General features: G+C 42.3%; 1 protein-coding gene across 5 annotated transcripts in view; it reads left to right on the forward strand.

Moving 5' to 3' along the window:
* The first annotated feature begins 1,684 nt into the window (after window positions 1–1,684).
* The window catches only part of HECTD4 (HECT domain E3 ubiquitin protein ligase 4), a 165,849-nt gene continuing 150,709 nt past the window's right edge, over window positions 1,685–16,824 (forward strand). For 4 of the 5 annotated variants that reach the window (XM_036276519.1, XM_036276524.1, XM_036276521.1 and 1 more), the window contains exon 1: window positions 1,687–1,990. In XM_036276519.1, coding sequence (XP_036132412.1) covers window positions 1,814–1,990 — 177 coding nt within the window. In that variant the 5' untranslated portion in view covers window positions 1,687–1,813. Of the gene's footprint in view, window positions 1,991–16,824 lie in introns of all 5 variants that reach the window. The other variant, XM_036276535.1, reaches the window with a different exon arrangement.

Below are 16,824 nucleotides of genomic sequence, written 5' to 3' on the forward strand. Positions count from 1 at the left end.
CTTGGTGCATGGGTCAACACTCAACCACAGAGCCACACTGGCTGAGTGTGTGCTCTACTTATTTATGCCTCCCTCTCCCTCTGGCAACCAGAGATCCTTTTATTATTTCCATAGTTTGGCCTTTTCCAGAATGTCATATAGTTGGAATCATACTATAACCTTTTCACATGGGCCTCTTTCACTTAGTAATGTGTGTTTAAGGTCCCTCAGTGTCTCTTATGGCTTGATAGTTGTTTCTTGTTAGCACCAAATAATATTCCACTGTCTGGATGCAATAGAGTTTATGAATCCATTCACCTACTGAAGGACATCTTGGTTACTTCCAAGTTTGGTTAATTATGAATAAAGCTGCTATAAATATCCACGTTGTAGGTTTTTTGTGGAGCACTTTACTTTTTTAAGCATGAAAGCAATACAAAGATAACATTCTGATCTCAACCATTCTAGACCAGTCCCACTCTGCTTGGCAATCACATTAACAATTTAGTATATATTCTCCCACACGTTTTTTCTCGACACATACATTTTTTTCCTGTTTTTATAAAAATGAGATGGTGTGAGTATTTTTTTTTTAATCCTCACCCGAGGACATTTTTCCATTTTCTTGTTCAGATAGAGTAGGAGGGAGAGAGAGAAAAACATCGATGTGAAAGGTACACATCAAATGGCTGCCACCTGCACGACCCAACCAGGGCTGGGACAAACTGCAACTGAGATATGTGTCCTTAGTGGGAACCGAACCCCGGTCTCTCTGGACCGCACTAACCGCTGAGCCAAACCAGCCAGGACGGGTGTGTGTATTATTTTTTTCTGAAGAAACAGAGCACCCTTAATTTATTTGTTTGTTTGTTTATTTATTTATTTTGTGGTATGTGCCCCTAGCAGGAACGGAACCTGGGACTCTCTGGTCCACAGGCCAACGCTCAACCGCTGAGCCAAACTGGCCAGGGCTGGTGGGTGTATTTTTAAGGTTTATGTCAGTCAGAGTTGAATGTTGATGAAATATAACAATAGTTTTAAATTCCATTCAGGGAGTATTTATTAAGTGCCAGCCAGTGGGCACCCAGCATTGTGACTGGTGTTTTATTTTCACGGAGTTTTGAGTGCTTCATGGGTACTAGACTCTTCAGTAAATATGAAGCACCTACTGTGCGGTTCTACCAAGGGTGAATGAACAGGTTTGCAGCGCCTACTCTGTGCCATATTTTCTGCATATACAGAGTCACATTTAAATGTGACAGCAGGGAGTGAACCTAAACGCTCTGTGGGGGCTGTAGTCTGCGGGCGGGGTGCACACCTGAGTGTGGGGAGAGGAGGCAGTGGAGTCTTCCCCAGGTAGACTGCAGACCCAGGGCGCCCCCAAATGGCTAGCGAAAGAAGGGGAGGGGGAGGTCAGTCTGAGGGCAAGATGGATTGAAGGGTGACGTGGACGACCCGCAGACCTGGGTTCCCAGGGCTGCGGGCGGTGGGCGGAGCCCGAGGTGGGCTGGGCCGTATTGTCCGCTCCGCGGGGCATGCCGGGAGCCCCGCCCCCAACATGGCGTCTCACTGACAGTTGGCTGCTGAGCACCAGAGGCGGATCCTGCTCCTCAGAGCGGCGGAGGCGGTGGCGGGCCGGGGTCTCCGGGGCCGGGGGGTGGGGGATGGCGTCTCGGACCGCCTAGGGCGGAGCTGCACAGGCAGGACGGCGCACGGGGCGTTGCAGGCGGGCGCGGCTGCTGCTGCTGCCATGGACTGGTGATCGCGGCAACTCCTGCTCCTGTCTCCCCGGGCCGGGCGGCTGCTCCTCTCCGTCAACACCTCAGCCCCGGCCATGGGCTCGTCGGCGGCTGCGGCAGCTGCTGCGGCGGCAGCCGCGGACTCGGCGCAGTGGCTCTCAGTGAAGGAAGAGACCATCTTTCTGCACGACGGGCTGATCCGCGTCACCGACCTGGCCGAGCTGCCCAGTGAGATCCTCGGGGCCCCAGAGGCCGCCGACACCGACTTGGAGGTGAGTGGGGCGGCCCCCGCCACCCCCGTCTCTGCCCTCAGATTAGCCCATCCACCCCGCACCCCCGGGCTCGGGCTCTCCCCTGGACCCCAGGCCCCCGAGGGCTGCCCTGGCAGGTGTGTGGGCGCGCGGCCGGCAGGTGGGAGACCGCGGCTGCAGGTCTGCAGACCGTCCGCCTCCCTCCCTCCTCGGATCCTCAGGCCCTCCGGGGATTTCATTTGTGGTTTTATTTTGAACGCTCCGACACCCAGCTTTTTATTAGACTATCACCCGGCACGGCCTTCACGCCCTGGAGGAGCCACTGCCGCCTCCCGAGTCCTCTCTCCCCTCCCCCACGGACCCCTGGACTCACTTCCAGGGCACACCCAGGTTGCTTAGCTTTGGGGACATTTTAATTTCAACGCTGTATATCTTCCCCGCTTTCCTTCCCCAGTTCTGTGTTGACCCCCACCCCCGGGGGGGGGGGTGTTAGTAGCAGCTGCCCGTCCACGATGGGCAATCCAGTAACTTCTGTGTGTCATGCCTGGGATTGACACGGGGCCTTTGTCAGGGACGCGGGCGGTGTGGACAGCGAGGGGATGCTACAGCGGCCCCCGTGCTCTCCCCGCGAGGGTCACGGGCGCTTTAGGCCGCAAGGCCTTTTTGTGAGCGCAGGGGTCGCCGAGAAGCCCAGGCTTCGGAGCCGTGGCAGGTGCAAAGGCAAATCTCAGCAATTGTGCTCCTGCTTTGGGGGCGGAAGGAAACCAAACATGTTTGGGTGATGGGAACTTTTCGTCGACTTCACTTGGTTTCGCCTTAGCCCAGACGTGGGAATACTGGCTGTATCGTTTCATCGAGGCCACCGATGCTGACGCTGCCCCCCCTCCACTTTGTGGGATCACGTTTTGACGTGTCGGTAGCATGGAGTGTCATGAAATTCTTATTGTTGCAAAGAAGACTCTCCAGGGTAGGGCGCAGAGAGGATGGCCTGTCTTCTGGCTATAAACGGAATGCGAGGAATCTTTTGTGTTTTGCGGTTTTGCATGCACTTTGGTTTTCAGCACGACGAGCATTTATAGAAATGGGTTAAACCCCATTGCTGTGTGCTTCTGGAAACGGCAGTGATCGGATCCCATTGGCCGAGACATTTTGGACGTGCCTGAGATGCGAAAACGTTCCACTGTATTTTTGTGTCTGGATTTGAGGTTGAGGTTGAAGTTGCAGCATTCCCACTGTGAACTCTTAATTGATTTATTTTACAGTCTGGCCACCAATTAAAAAAAAAAAAAAAAAAAAAGGAAGGTACAAGTTGGTAGGAGATTCCTAACATTGAATCATAGTTTTATTGTCTCTCATTTGGGTTTGTTCTATAAAAAGCAAGGTGTGTCTGAGTCTTATCTGCTTGAAAACTCAAGGGGTAATATGCTGTGATGGCGGAATCTTTTTATTTAATTGGCTCTGTTGTATGAGATGTGGGAAATGAGTGCTCTTTGTTCCTTAGAGACTAAGTTCACCGGTCCAAAAAATGTATATATGGAATTATTATTTTTTTTTTAGGATTAAAAAGAGTAGGAATAGTTAAAAATACCTCAGTTGTTGACCTGGCCGGTTTGGTTCAGCGATTAGAGCGTCAGCGGGTGCATGGACCAAAGAGTTGCAGGTTGGATTCCTGTCCAATTACCTTGGTTGCAATTCGGTACCCAGCCCTGGTTGGGGTCCTGCAGGAGACAACCAGTCGATGTGTCTCTCTTGCATCAATCTCTCTCTCTCCCCCACCCCTCTCTTCCTCTTTTCCCCTTTCCCTCTCTTCCCCTCCATCCCCCTCCCTCCCATTCTATCTGACGATAAATAGAAAAAATATCCTCAGGTGATGATTAAAAAAAATTTTAAAACCTCAGTTGTTAAGTTGGTTCCAAAGATGTTTACTGCATAAATGTGTGTGTGAATTTGTCAGCTATATCTACAGAAGAATGTTTTTAAAAGAAAGAACATCTCTGCCTGATAGATTTTTTTTTAAAAGAACACCTTAAAAATTTATGGTTTGGCCTCTCAGAAACCAATATGTGTAAGGGTGATAAACATTTATGACTAGCTGTTGTGAAGAACTTTGTTCATTTATACATGTTATATAGGCTATATAGTATCAGGAGAAATAGGTAGCTAAGAATATTTTTTGTGGCTGTTAGATTAGTATTTTCTGGGTGTGTTCACCTAGAAATACTATTAAATATAATTATTTAATTATAATAATATTGATGAAGTGTATCCTTTGTGTCAGACCTCATTTTACTAAGTTCTCAAAAGGATCCTTGTAGCTATACATATGTTACTCATTATAACAATTGTAAATATTGCACCCATTATATAGATGAGTCAAGTAATGGGTATGTGACTTGCTCAAGATCACACATAGTTAGAGATCCTGGATGTTAACTCCAGGTCTTTGGTCTCAAACACATCTACTCATAATCATAATACTCTACTGCCTTCATGCATGCTTGATATTCATATTTGTAACTATTTAAAATTTCATAACTGGCTAAAGATAGGGGAGTAAACAGATATCTTCCTTTCCTTTCTAGTAACTTATTACTATTATTTTTTAAATATGTTTTTATTGACTTTTTAGAGAGAGAGAGGAAGGGAGAGAGAGACAGAAACATCCATTTGAGAGAGAAACATCCATCATCTGCCTCCTACCTGCCCCCTACTGGGGATCATGTCCGAAATCTGGGTATGTGCCCTGACCGAACTGGGATCTCTCAGTCCATGGGACTACGTTCAATCCACTGAGCCACACCGGCCAGACAATTTATTTTTTATTTTATTTTATTTTATTTTTCAATTAAAGTTTATATTCAATATTATTTTCTATTAGTTTCAGGTGTGCAGTATAGTGGTTAGGCAATCATACTTTACAAAGTGATTCCCCCAATATTTCAAGTACCCACCAGACACCTTACATAGTTATTACAGTTTTATTGACTATATTCCCTATGCTATAATTTACATCCCTGTGACTATTTTGTAACTACCAATTTGTACTTCTTAATCCCTTCACCTTTTTCACCCAGTCCCCCAACCTCCTTCCCTTCTGGCAACCCTTAGTCTGTATCTATTTTATTTGTTCATTTATTTTGTTTTTTAAATTCCACATATAAGAAATCATATGATATTTGTCTTTCTCTGTTTGACTTATTTCACTGAGCATAATACCTTGTAGGTCCATCCATGCTGTTGCAAATGGTAAGATTTCATTTTTTTTTTTAATTGTTGAAAGTATTACAGATATCCTCCTTTTCTTCCCCATTGATGATTTCATTCTTTTTTAATAGTTGAGTAATATTCCATTGTATATACAGTATGTACAACTTTTTTATGCACTTGTCTGTTAATGGGCTCTGGTAACTTACTCTTTTTCACATTTGAGAAAGATTAGGGTACATCAGCTTTTAAAAAACTAACTTTTGAACTATCACCACCCCTATGAAGTACTTTCTTCCAAGCTTCTCCTTCCTCCTTCCAGTGGACATTTGGGTGAAAATTGGCCTTTCTTTTGTGTTGTTGTTAATCCTCACCCGAGGATATTTTTCCATTAATTTTTAGGTAGAGTGGAAGGGAGGGAAGAAGGGAGAAAGAGAGAGAGAGATCGATGTGAGAGAGACACATCAATTGGGCTGGGGATTGAACCCACAACCCAGGTATGTGCCTTTGACTTGGAATCGAGCCCAAGACCCTTCAGTCTTTGGGCTGATGCTCTAACCACAGAGCCAAACCAGTCAGGGCTTGTCCTTTCCTTTTTAAACAGAGCCACTTGGCCCTGGCTGGTTTGGCTCAGCAGTTAGAGCTTCGGCTGGTGGACCAGAGTCCTGGGTTCAGTTCCCGCTAAGGGCATGTGCTTCATTTGCAGTTTATCCTCTGCCTGGGTTGGGGTCGTGTGTGTGGCGACCACTCGATGTCTGACTCTCACATTGATGTTTCTCTCTCTCTCTCTCCCTCCCGCTCTATCTGAAGATAAATGCAAGAAAAATGTTCTTGGGTGAGGATTAAAAACAAAAAACAAAAAAACAGAGCCACTTAAAAAAAATTGATTTGAGTGTGTGTGAGAGAGAGAGAGAAACATCAATTTGTTGTTCTACTTATTGCATTCATTGTATGTTGATTTTTGTATATGCCCTTACTGGAAATCAAACCCACAACCTTGGCATATCGGGACAGTGCTCTAAACAACTGAGCTACCCAGCCAGGGCCAGTGGCCATTTTCCACCAGGGTTTCATAGTTCTATAGAATCCTTCAGTTAACAATTTTGCATTTTTGGAGATGAGACTCAAACTAAGCTGACTAATTCATGATTGTCAACCTTAATGCATAAGACTGTACTAGCGAGCATTTGTGATCTTGCTTCCCAGCAGTTGTCATCGGCTTGGCTGAAAGAAATTCTTGTAAAAATTAAAATAGAAAAACCAGACTGCGCTATCTGCAATACAGTGTCAAAATTTAAGAACAAGAAAATACTTAGTGATAATAATTTCTCTCATTTTAGAGAGAACTTATCTGAGAGTAGGAGAGATTATGACTTGGTCCCTGTTCCAAAGCTAGTTATGGAAGGGCAAAGGATTAAACCCTAGCTTTCCTGCCTTTGAATTCTAGTGTTCTTTTCACTCTGTAAGTGCTGCTCAAAGTTAAATGTCAGTGTGAAAAAAAAGAAGCCATCCTGAGCAGTAGATCAGCTTAACTTAGCATTTTAATTTAAGCAAGAAATGAGCATTTGAACTAAGAGTTTCCCCCCAAGTAAATTATAAACGAAGGTGATTTAAAAAAAAAAATCAAATAGTGTTTAATCAACAAATTTATTTAACAAGTATTTGTGGAATTCAGGAGTGAGATAGGCCCACTGTCCCAGGTGTAGGGGACATAGCAGGGGATTAAAAAAAAAAATCCTTGTCCTTAAAACACTTTTATTTTAGTGGGAGGATATAGACAATAACAAATAACCAAATATATATGACATATACTCTACATAAACGTCAACGTTTAGCTGGGAAAGGGGGACGGGTTCTGTTTTACATCGGTAGGCAGGAAAGGAAAGTCCAGCATGACATTTGAGCAGAGATCTGAAGGAAGTGAGAGAGTACCATATGGCTATTGGGGAAAGCGCATTCCAGACAGAGGACATCAAGAGCCAAGGCCCTGAGAGGAAACATCTTTAGCATCCTTAGTTTGGAGCTCTGAGCCCATCAGCAAAGGGGAGAGGACAGTTATAAGAGATGGGGGAATGGAAGATGCAGATCATTCAGGGCCTTGGAGATAAGGACTTGGCCTTACTTTGTGTGAACTAAAAATACAGAGTGAGGCTTTTTCTTGACCTTAAAAATAGCTATCTGTATTTAATTTTACATTGCTGGAAAAAGCAAAAAGCATGTAGGAAATTATTTTTAAGTGTTGAAATAAATATAAATTTAAGAGAAATAAAAAAAAACCCCACAATACCTCAAAAAATGCCCACTCAAATATTATTAGATTTTGTATTACATTTCACAGAACGTTAGTCTTTTTTATTTTTATTTCTTTTATTTTTTATTTTTTTATCCTCACCCGAGGACATTCTTCCTTTTTTTGTTCAGGTAGAGTGGGAGGGAGAGAGAGGAACAGAGAGAGAGAGAGAAACATCAGTGTGAAAGGAACACATCTAGTGACTGCCACCCACATAATCGACCAGGGCCGGGGACAAACTGCAACCGAGGTACATGCCCTCAGCCGGAACCGAACCTGGGTCTCTCAGGACCGCAGGCCGTCGCTCCAACCGCTGAACCAAACCGGCCAGGGCTATTTTTATTTCTTAATGTCTTTTTTCTTTATTGATTTTAGAGAGCGAGGAAGGGAAAGGGGGAGAGAGAGAGAGAGAAACATTGATGAGAGAGAACATTGACTGGCAGCCTCCTGCATGCCCCCCACTGGGTATTTGGCCCATAACCTGGGCATGTGCCCTGACTGGGAATCGAACTGGCGATCTCTTGGTGCATGGGTTGATCAACCACTGAGCCACACTGGCTGGACCACATTAGTCTTTTTTAAATAAAGGGAATTTATAAGGGGAAAAAAAAATAGCTCATTTGTGAAAGTTCCCAAAGTTTCTGCTTCCTACCTCATTTTTCTTTACAAACTCCAGGTGGGAGCAGGCATCATATATATGGATTTTTTAAAAAATATACTCACCAGTATATTATTATCTTCAGATAGAGTGGGAGGGAGAGAAGGAGGAAGTGAGAGAGAAACATCAAGTGGTTGCCACCCACACGACCTCAACTGGGGCTGGGGACAAATTGCATCCGAGGTACGTGCCCTTAGCAGGAACTGAACCCGGGACTCTCTAGAGGGTTCACGGGCCAAAGCTCTACCGGCTGAGCCAAACCGGCCAGCGTTATATGGATTTTGATTGAGATTCTAATTGACTTGTTCAAGGTAGCCAAGCAATTTTTTTACCCCATAGTAAAAATTAGATTAATTTTTAACCCAAGCATTTTGGTTAGTGTTTCTCATTTTTCATTGTGTTTGTTTATAAGGACACCCCCCTCCAACACACACACACACACACACATACACACACACACACACACACAAACACACACATTATTCAAAGACTTGAACATGGCAGCTTTATTTGTGATTGCCAAAAACTGTCCACCAGCAGGTGAATGGATAAACAAGTGTGGTACATTTGTACGGTAGGCTCTACTTAGCAATAAAAAGAAATGAGGTGTTGATGTTCACAACATAGATTTATGCTGAGTATACTCCAGTCAAACAGGAGCACATACTGTAAGATTTAATTTATATGGAAATTATAGGAAATGCAAACCAATCTGTAGTGAACAAAAGTAGATCAGTGTTGCCTGGAGATGGAGGCAGGAAGGGATCAGAGAAGGGATTGCAAAGGAGTATGCAGAAACTTTTAGGGTGGGGGGTATGTTCCCTATTTTGATTGTGATGATGATTTCATGGGTCAAAATTTATCAAATTGTATACTTTGTTTTTTATTTATTTGTTTTTTAAATACTCACTTGAGGATATTTTTTCATTTATTTTCAGATAGAGTGGGAGGGAGGAGTAGAGAGAGAAACATCGATGTGAGAGAGACATATCGAGTGGTTGCCTCCTGCACGACCCTGACCAGGACCAGGGACAAACTGTAACGGAGGTACATGTTCTTGACCGGAATCAAACCTGAGACTCTTTGGTCCATGGGCCAACACTCTAACTGCTGAGCCATACCAGCAGGGCTCAAATTGTACACTTTAAATGTGTGCAGTTTATTTTATGCCAGTTATACCTTAATAAAACAAATAAACAAAATCCACACAGAGCCCTGGCCGGTTTGGCTCAGCAGTTAGAGTGTCAGCCTGCGGACCAAAGAGTCACAGGTTCGATTCTGGTCAAGGGCAAGTATCTCGGTTGTGGTTTGTCCCTGGCCCTGGTTGGGGTCCTACTGGAGGCAACCAATCGATGTGTATGTGTGTCTCTCTCTCCCCCTCCCACTCCATCTAAAGGTAAATGGAAAAATGTCCTCAGATGAGGATTAAAAAACACACCCACAGTGCTTTACTGATATTTAGGAAATGAAAAAGGCTCCTCAGGGTTTTCTTTTTTTTCCTTCTTCTTCTTATTGTTTTTTGTTTGTTTGTTTGTTTTTTGCCATGTAAGGGAAGGAGAATTTGTGTTTGGAGCTGATCAACTGAAATAGCCAAGGCTTTGAGTACTTAGGATACACTCAAGTGAAATTTTAGAGACAATATTTAGATTTATAAATGTCGATCTGTTCTCCTAGGAAGATACTACCAGCCTGTTTATCCTTTGGTCAAAATTTTTTGGAAGGTGTTTATGTACTTTTATAGAATTCTAAATTCTAGATTTAGAAGTGTTAATGAATAAACTACCTTTGTTCACCAGTAGAATTGATTGCCATGTGATTAATGAGCACTGGAATACGAGTCACTGAATCTGGTGCCTTGTTCTGTGAGCTTGGGCGAATGATTTGAGAGCTCTCAGGCTTGGCTGGCTGGTGTCAAGTTAGAATGAAGTATCTGAGCACTGGGGGGTGGGGGTACTATTGTCTAGAGGTCAAAGTCAGGTTTTAAAGAGCTAGACTAGGGTTGAAATTCTAGCTCTTACTAGCTGTGCGACCTTGGGCAAGTTCCATACCGTTAGTAATCTTTGGTTTCTTCCACTGCAGCTTCTTTGTCATCATTGTCACCACCTCTACCACCGCCATGACAACAGTGTCAGCATATTGTGTGCCAGACTCGGTGCTAAGCACTTCCCAAACATTAACTCATTCAGTCCTCTCACAAAAACCATATGAGGTTGCTACTGTTGTTATCCTTATTTTACAAATGAGGAAACTCGCACAGAAGTGGAGTAACTTGACAGAGGTCATACTGTTAGTAGCAAAACTGAGACAGGAATGGATCTGATTCCAGTCCAGGGTCCAGTCTCTAAAACCATTGTGCTAGACTGCCTCATTATCTGTAAGAGGGGGATAATAATAGGGTAAATATAAGGATTAACTATGGAGGAATGTGACTATGTGTGTTCAGTGTATGGACTCACTTTATAAAGTGCTATGTTGCTGGAAGGTTAGTTTATGCTTATTCAGTCAATGCTCATTGTATATGAAAGCAAACAATCCCATCAACAGAATGTTTTTTTCTCTAGTAGTGGGTAGAGAAGATAGTAGTGTGTGTGTGTGAGAGAGGGGGTGGGGTGGGGAGCAGGGATCCCCCTGGAACTTTCTTCCTTCCCAATTTATTTGCAATATGGCTAAGCAGATAAGATAATAGATAGTCTTCATTTCAGTTTTCCTCTAGTTGTATGCCTAAGGTCTTGCTAAATAAATCAGTTTTGATTATTATCTGTCTTCTTGGCTTCCATATTGACTGTCACAGAATACCACCTGTTGGCCAGGGCTACTGGGTAGATTGTCATCCACCTGTTCTTTCCTAAGTTATAAGGTGTTTGTGGTAATTATGAAAAGATGGTCAATTCCTGAAAATGCCTTATGCTTTTTCCTCTCTCCCCCTCTTTCTGTCTTGTTTTATAGTGGTGTTTGTGGGGTGAACACAAGGAGTGTGATCTGCTTTGCAATGTGTTTAGTCAGTAGTTGTCAACATGTAAATAACAGCAGGTGATCAACTATGTGACAATGCATAGTTATTTCAGGAGAGAAGACAGCAGAAATTGTAACACTTTTACTTTGTGCATTTAAAAATATTTTTATTTTTATTTATCTATTTATTTTTATGAAGAGAGAGAGAGAGAGAGAGAAAGAGAAACATCAATGTGAGAGGGAAATATCGATTGGCTGCCTCCTGCATGCCCCCCTTCTGGGGATTGAGCCCAAAACCCAAGCATGTGCCCTGACCTGGAATCGAACCTGGACCTCTCAGTCCATGGGACGACACTCAATCCACTGAGCCACACAGGCTAACCTATTTCTATTGCTTTTTTTAGAGAGAGAGGAAGGGACAGGGAGAGAGAGAAACATCAATGCGAGAGCAAAGCATCGATTGGCTGCCTCCTGCACACCCCACACTAGGAATGGAGCCTACATCCTGGGCATATGCCCAGACTGGGAATCAAACCAGCAACTCTTTGGTGCACAGGACGATGCCCAAACAACTGAAACACAAGGGCCAGAGCTGATGGTGCATTTTTAACATAGCTTATGTATCCATTGCATTTTTAAAAACTAATACATGAACCCAGCCGGTGTGCTCAGTGGTTGAGCATCACCCCATGCACCATTAGGTCGCCGATTCGATTCCTGGTCAGGGCAGATGCCCTGGTTGTGGGCCAAATCCCCAGTGGGGGGCATGCAGGAGGTAACCAATCAATGTTCTCTCTCATCAATATTTCTATCTCTCTAAAATCAATAAAGAAAAAAAAATTGAAAAAAAACAAAACAACTAATACATGAATACATTATTAAAAAATGGAAGTAACTGCCCTGGCTGGGGTGGCTCAGTTGTTTGGGCATTGTCCCATGCACCGAAAGGTTGCCTGTTCAATTCCTGGTCAGAGTACATGCCAGATTGTGGGCTCGATCCCCAGCTGGGGACATGCAGGAGGTGGACAATTGATATTTCACTCTCACATTGATCTTTCTCTCTCTCTCTCTCTCTCACCTCCTCCCTTCCCCTCTCTCTAAAAATCAATAAAATGCCTCTAAAAAATGGAAGTAACAGATGAAACTGAAGTTCCTTTTTGACTACCATCCCTACTCCTGGTCTCCATCTACTTCCCACCTCCGTTAAATCAGGGAGAAAATTGTGTATTCTTTATTATTTATTTATTTATTTTTAATTAATTTATTTTTGTTACAGATGTTTCCCCATTTTACCCCACTGATTCCCCCTTTCCAGAAAATTGTATATTCTTCAAGACTATTTTTGAATATGTATGTTTATGTGTGCTTATGGGACAACACTTTGTGAAGCTAGACATATCTTTCTGTAACTTGCTTCTTTAAAAAACTTAATGATGTGTTTTGATCTGTCTGTGTCTCTATGTATAGATCTACCACATTTTTTTAAGTGTTGCATAAGACTCCAGAAATACCGTAGTTTATTTAGCCATTGTCCTGTTGATGGGTGTCTTAGTTTCCTGTTGCTGTACTAACAAATAATTACCAACTTAATGGCTCATAACAACACAGACCTGTTCTTTTACACTTTTGGAGATCAGAAGTAAAAAATGAGTCACATTGGGTTAAAGTGAGGTGTTGGCAGATCTGGTCCCTTGAGACACTAGGGGAGAGTCTGTTCCCTTGCCTTTTTACAGCTTCTAATGACCTCCTGTATTCCTTGGTTTGTGGCTCCTTCCTCCATCTTCCAAGTTCATCACCCTGCTCTCTGATCTGTCATCATTCCTCCTTCTCTGACTGACTCCTCCCACATCTATTTCCCAAGGACCCTTGTGATTACATTTAGAGCCCACCCAATAATCCAGTCTCTCTCCATCTCAAGATCTTTAATCATATCAGCAAAGTCTCTTTTGCCATCTATAGTCACATCCACAGGTTCCAGGGATTAGGACATCTTTGGGGGCCATTCTTCAGACTACCATAACAGGTATTTTGGTTGGTTTATGTTTTTCACTGTTAAAAATGTTCCTTTAGTGCATATTCTTGCATGCCTATTTGTGCACATGTGGGAGTATTTCTCTAGAGTAGTCCTGAGAAGTAGAACTGTTGGGTTATAGGGACCATTTTAAATTTTAATAGCTACTGCCCAATTGCTCTCCAAAGTGACTGCACCAGTTCATACTCCCAAGTAACAGTGTTAGGTGGGACCTCTTTTCCTCACATCCTCATAGAGATGATTTTAGAATTCATGGATTTGTTTAAATTTATCATTTGTTTAAGCTAATGACTTTCATTCCAAAAACGAGTTCAGTAGATGTAATTCGGTACCTGGAAATGCAGGCCGAACCATGGCGAGCCGAAAGGAGCCCGTTTTCTGTCCCTGCTGCCTAACTGTTATCACATCCCTTCAGAGCACTTCTCTTGTGGCCTGATCTCCTTGGCCTCCTGGCATATGCTCATTTTGGTCAGTAATCCTGTTAACACAGACCATGTCCATATATAGGCAGGAGAGAGCAACAGCTTCTTCTTCTGATGGTCTGGGGATGCTGCCAGAAGCCATCAGAGCCAGCGAGCTGCCCACTCGGGGAAGAGAGACACTGGCCTCTGAAACGCGTTCAGAGTGCATAGCAGTTGTTACACCGACTATTTTGACTCAGATTGTCTTAAATCTTCTCTCTTACAAGCCAATATAAGTAGTAATTCTGTGTTTTGACCTATATGAAAAATGATGATATTAACTTGATTGCATTTTATTTATTTGTTTTTTATTTTTATCCTCACCTGAGGACATTTTTCCATTTTTTGTTCAGATAGAGTGGGAGGGAGGGAGAGGAAGACAGAGAGAGAGAGAGAGAGAGAGAGAGAGAGAGAGAGAGAAACATCGACGTGAAAGGGACACATCGAGTGGCCGCCACCCGCACGACCAACCAGGGCCAGGGACAAACTGCAACTGAGGTACGTGCCCTTAGCAGGAACCGAACCTGGGTCTCTCTGGACCGCAGGCTGATGCTCTAACCACTGAGCCAAACCAGCCAGGGCTTGATTGCATTTTAATGCTATGCAAAACTTGTTTGATTATAAAGAAGTAATACATGGCCCTGGATGGTTTGGCTCAGCAGTTAGAGTGTGGGCCCATGGACCAAAGGGTCTCCAGTTTGATTCCCAGTCAAGGGCATGTACCTGGGTTGCAGATTTGATCCCAGGCCCCAGTCAAGGTCATGCAGGAGGCAACCAGTCCATGTATTTCTTTCACATCAATGTTTCTTTCTCTCTCTCCCTCCTCTCTCCTTATCTAAAAAATCAATGGAAAAATATCCCCAGATGAGGATTAACAACAACAAAAATAAGTAATGCATGGATGTTATAGAAAATAGAGAAAATGCCTAAAAGAGTAAGAGGGAAAAGAAATATCCTTTTATTGCCCTATCTACAAATAGCCATATTAATTAATTTTGTACTATTTTCTTCTCTTTAAATGAAAACAATTATTATGACAATTGGCATTCAATATTATTTATATTAATTTCATGTTCTATTTTCTTCATATATAATTGGGATGATATGCTCCATGCATTTTTGTATCCTTTAATCACTTACTGGGACCATTTTTGTCAAATTAACTTAAAAACATAATTTTAATGGCTGCAGAGTAATTTATGGATGTACTATAATTGTCTTATATATTACTGCTTTTTCAAACATCTATTTTAAAGATAATTTAAGTTTATAGGATGCTAAAAGATTTTTAGCATTTAGAGTGTTATTTGTTTGGTGAAGTTTGATACATTATAAATGTGTAGTAATTATTAAAGTGTGTTTCTGCAACCCATTACTACTGACAGTTTATAATTTAAAGGGGTTTTTATAGTGCTAAATGATTTCTTTCCCAATGATGTTGAATATTTTTGTGGAGCTTTGAGTTTCTAAAGTGCTATTAAGCACAATTGTGGAATAATTAATGTTCCACGATGGGATGCTTGTAGTACACACTTGAATCCCTAGTGTTTCTGCTGAAACCTGGTTGGGCTGAGTGACTAGGTCACAGCACAATATATAGAAATTTTAGATTGACAGAAAGGAGATTAATAGGAAGGAGTCATGTGCAAACTGTTTTATGCAAATTGTAGGTTTAGTAATACTAATAAATACAGTTCCAGAATTCAAGTAGTGGATTTATACCAACAAAATATTAACATTGAGCTTGTATTTGTACAGATCTGACCCTGTTTACTTCGTGCTCTGTTGTTTGCATTACTGATTTCAGGTCAACAAAGTCTAATAGAATAGAACAGACTGGAAAATCTGGACCTCCTATCTTTATTGATATGTTTGCTTTTCTCACTGTTGAAATAAAATAATTAAGAGTGTAAAAGAAGACTCTGTGTCAACATATTTTCATCAAAACAGTGGCACATAATAGAAGAATTACCTTCTTTATTTCACCATACTGAGTTCTTCCTGATCATCTAGGTGTGGTGTAGCTGAAAGACACCAACTGGTTTATTTAGTTTAGAAAGGAGCAAAATGGGTGGAGAGGTAAAAATACATTTGGGGAACTTTGAAGGGAACACTTTTTGGAGGATCTTGTAATGAAGCCATGTTTCCTTTCTAGAGGTTCTGAACCTGAATAGGGATCCATAGGCTCTGTGGATAGAATTCAGGGAGTATGTGAACTTGGATGGGAAAATTTAATCTCTATTTACCTTTAGCTGAAATTCAGTGTTTCCTTCAAGTATGGATGTAGTCAACAAACTCGAATTTAAACATTGGAAGTACCTGTGATTTTGTAACCTATAGAAATCAGAAATCAGATTTTTTTTTTTTTATCCTCACCTGAGGACATTTTTCCATTTTTTGTTCAGATAGAGTGGGAGGGAGAGAGAGGAAGAGAAGGAGAGAGAGAAACATCAATGTGAAAGGGACACAGTGAGTGGCTGCCATCCGCACAACCCAACCAGGGCCGGGGACAAACTGCAACCGAGGTATGTGCCCTTAGCGGGAACTGAACCTGGGTCTCTCTGGACCACAGGCCAACGCTCTAACTGCTGAGCCAAAACGGCCAGGGCTGAAATCACAGATATTTTATATCATATTACAGTTGTTGAACATATCTTGAAATATGTTCATCATCACTTAGAAATTATGATATTACATCTTGTTATTCAATTACTAATAATGAAGCTCCTATGTTGATATCACAAAATTTTTAAAGGTATTTTGATAACTGTATTTCTATATACTGTAATTAAAATCCCATGTTTTGTATTTTATGCATTTATGTTTTGTTTTTTTTTTATCCTCACCTGAGGACATTTTTCTATTTTTGTTCAGATAGAGTGGGGGAGAGAGAGAGAGAAACATCGATGTAAGAGAGAAAACATCGACTAGCTGCCTCCTGCATGACCCCAACCAGGGCCAGGGATGAACCGCAACCGAGGTACATGCCCTTGACCAGAATCGAACCCAAGACTCATTGGTTCGCGGGCCAGCACTCTAACCGCTGAGCAATACTGGCCAGGGCAGAACTTGGAGGCTTTTAAAATTACTTTGGGAAATTAAATAGAGCATGGCTACTCAGAGTGTGGTCCATGTACCATGAACAGTCAGATGCCCATAATGACAAGATAAGCACAGAAATTGAGAGTACTAAGCATTTAGAAACTTCATCACAGTTGCTAGACTAATTTTATACCTGTTGAACTTAATTATAAAGCT

Source organism: Molossus molossus, unplaced genomic scaffold (genome assembly GCF_014108415.1).
Source record: "Molossus molossus isolate mMolMol1 unplaced genomic scaffold, mMolMol1.p scaffold_m16_p_22, whole genome shotgun sequence".
NCBI lineage: Eukaryota > Metazoa > Chordata > Mammalia > Chiroptera > Molossidae > Molossus > Molossus molossus.